Below are 1,347 nucleotides of genomic sequence, written 5' to 3'. Positions count from 1 at the left end.
TATAAATAAATAATGTATTAATAATAGTAAATAAAAATGATATAATGAATACTATAATAGAATAATCAACTAATTAATAAACAAATTAATACATTATTAAAATAATAAACTAATAATATCATAAAATAATGAATTAGCCTTCTAAGAACATGGATTCACTCATCTCTCACCTCATCCTGAGGACCCCTGCAAATACCACAAATGGTGACCTCAGATGTTGGCTGTAGCCTGTGCTGAAGAACAGACCCACATGTCTGTGCATGTTTGATACACATCCTGTGCAAATTGCCTTTCCAGGGATCTCAGGTGTGGGAAGTTAATCTGCACGTACCCATCCCACAAGCCCTTCTTAGCACCTGCCACTGCCGTGATGTACGCCCGGGTGAAGCATCATATCTGTGTGACTCTGAACTACCTGAACGTGTCCACATGGCTGGATCCCCTTCAGGTTGCTCCGGGGACAAAGTGTGGCTCTGGAAGGGTAAGGGAATATTCTGTAATCATCTGGAATGACAAATAGAAGCTGTGAATATGAACAAGATCATCAAAACACTCGTTGCTTGCAGCAGTGCGCTTGATATTTAGAAACACTGTAAAAACTTGCAAATTGTATTGCATTCAAGGTTTGGTGGGGTGTGAGCACTGAAAGGACCTGGCCTCAGGGCAGAACTGTGGCTTCTTTGGTTTTTTTGTTTTGTTTTGTTTTTTTAAATAGTGTGTTTTCATTTCCCTTTGGGCCACAGCCTGATGTGCTGAGCGCTGTAAGGGTGAGGCAGTGCTGGGCTGGAGCTGCCATGGTTTTTCCCAGGTGTGTATAAACAGCACATGCCACCCACTGTCGGTGCTGGGACCGATCTGTGACAGCAAAACAAAGTGCCACGGCCACGGGGTGAGTCCCAGGGGTGCTGGGCTGGGGGGGGCAGGCTGTACCAGCCCCCTGCACACCTGTACCCCTCCCTGGCCCTGCAGGTGTGCAACAACAAGGGCAACTGCCACTGCAACATGGGCTGGCAGCCCCCCGACTGCCAGTGGAGGGGGTCACGCTGGGGGGGCAGCAGGGACAGCGGGCTGCAGTTCACAGAGGGAGGTGAGTGGGGCAGAGTGGGGATGGTGTGGGCAGGGCTGGCAGGGGCTGTGCCCAGCATGGCTGGCAGTGCCTGTGCAGGGCTGGCAGTGCCTGTGCCCAGCTGGGCTGGCAGTGCCTGTGCCCAGCATGGCTGGCAGTGCCTGTGCTGGGCTGGCAGTGCCTGTGCAGGGCTGGCAGTGCCTGTGCCCGGCTGGGCTGGCAGTGCCTGTGCAGGGCTGGCAGTGCCTGTGCTGGGGTGGCAGTGCCTGTGCCCAGCATGG

The 1,347-nt window shown here is 51.9% G+C and overlaps 1 protein-coding gene across 1 annotated transcript in view; it reads left to right on the top strand.

Annotated features, from left to right (window-relative positions):
* Positions 1-1,347, top strand: part of LOC102037011 (disintegrin and metalloproteinase domain-containing protein 32) — a 10,562-nt gene that overhangs the window by 8,050 nt on the left and 1,165 nt on the right. The window contains exons 16-18 of the mRNA XM_031063832.1: positions 298-481; positions 809-889; positions 970-1,087. Coding sequence (XP_030919692.1) covers positions 298-481; positions 809-889; positions 970-1,087 — 383 coding nt within the window. The remainder of the gene's footprint in view (positions 1-297; positions 482-808; positions 890-969; positions 1,088-1,347) is intronic.

The sequence above is a fragment of the Geospiza fortis genome, unplaced genomic scaffold, assembly GCF_000277835.1.
Source record: "Geospiza fortis unplaced genomic scaffold, GeoFor_1.0 scaffold417, whole genome shotgun sequence".
In the NCBI taxonomy this organism is placed as follows: domain Eukaryota; kingdom Metazoa; phylum Chordata; class Aves; order Passeriformes; family Thraupidae; genus Geospiza; species Geospiza fortis.
The sequence above is the reverse complement of the archived record's forward strand: the minus strand, read 5'-3'. Positions and strand labels throughout refer to the sequence as shown.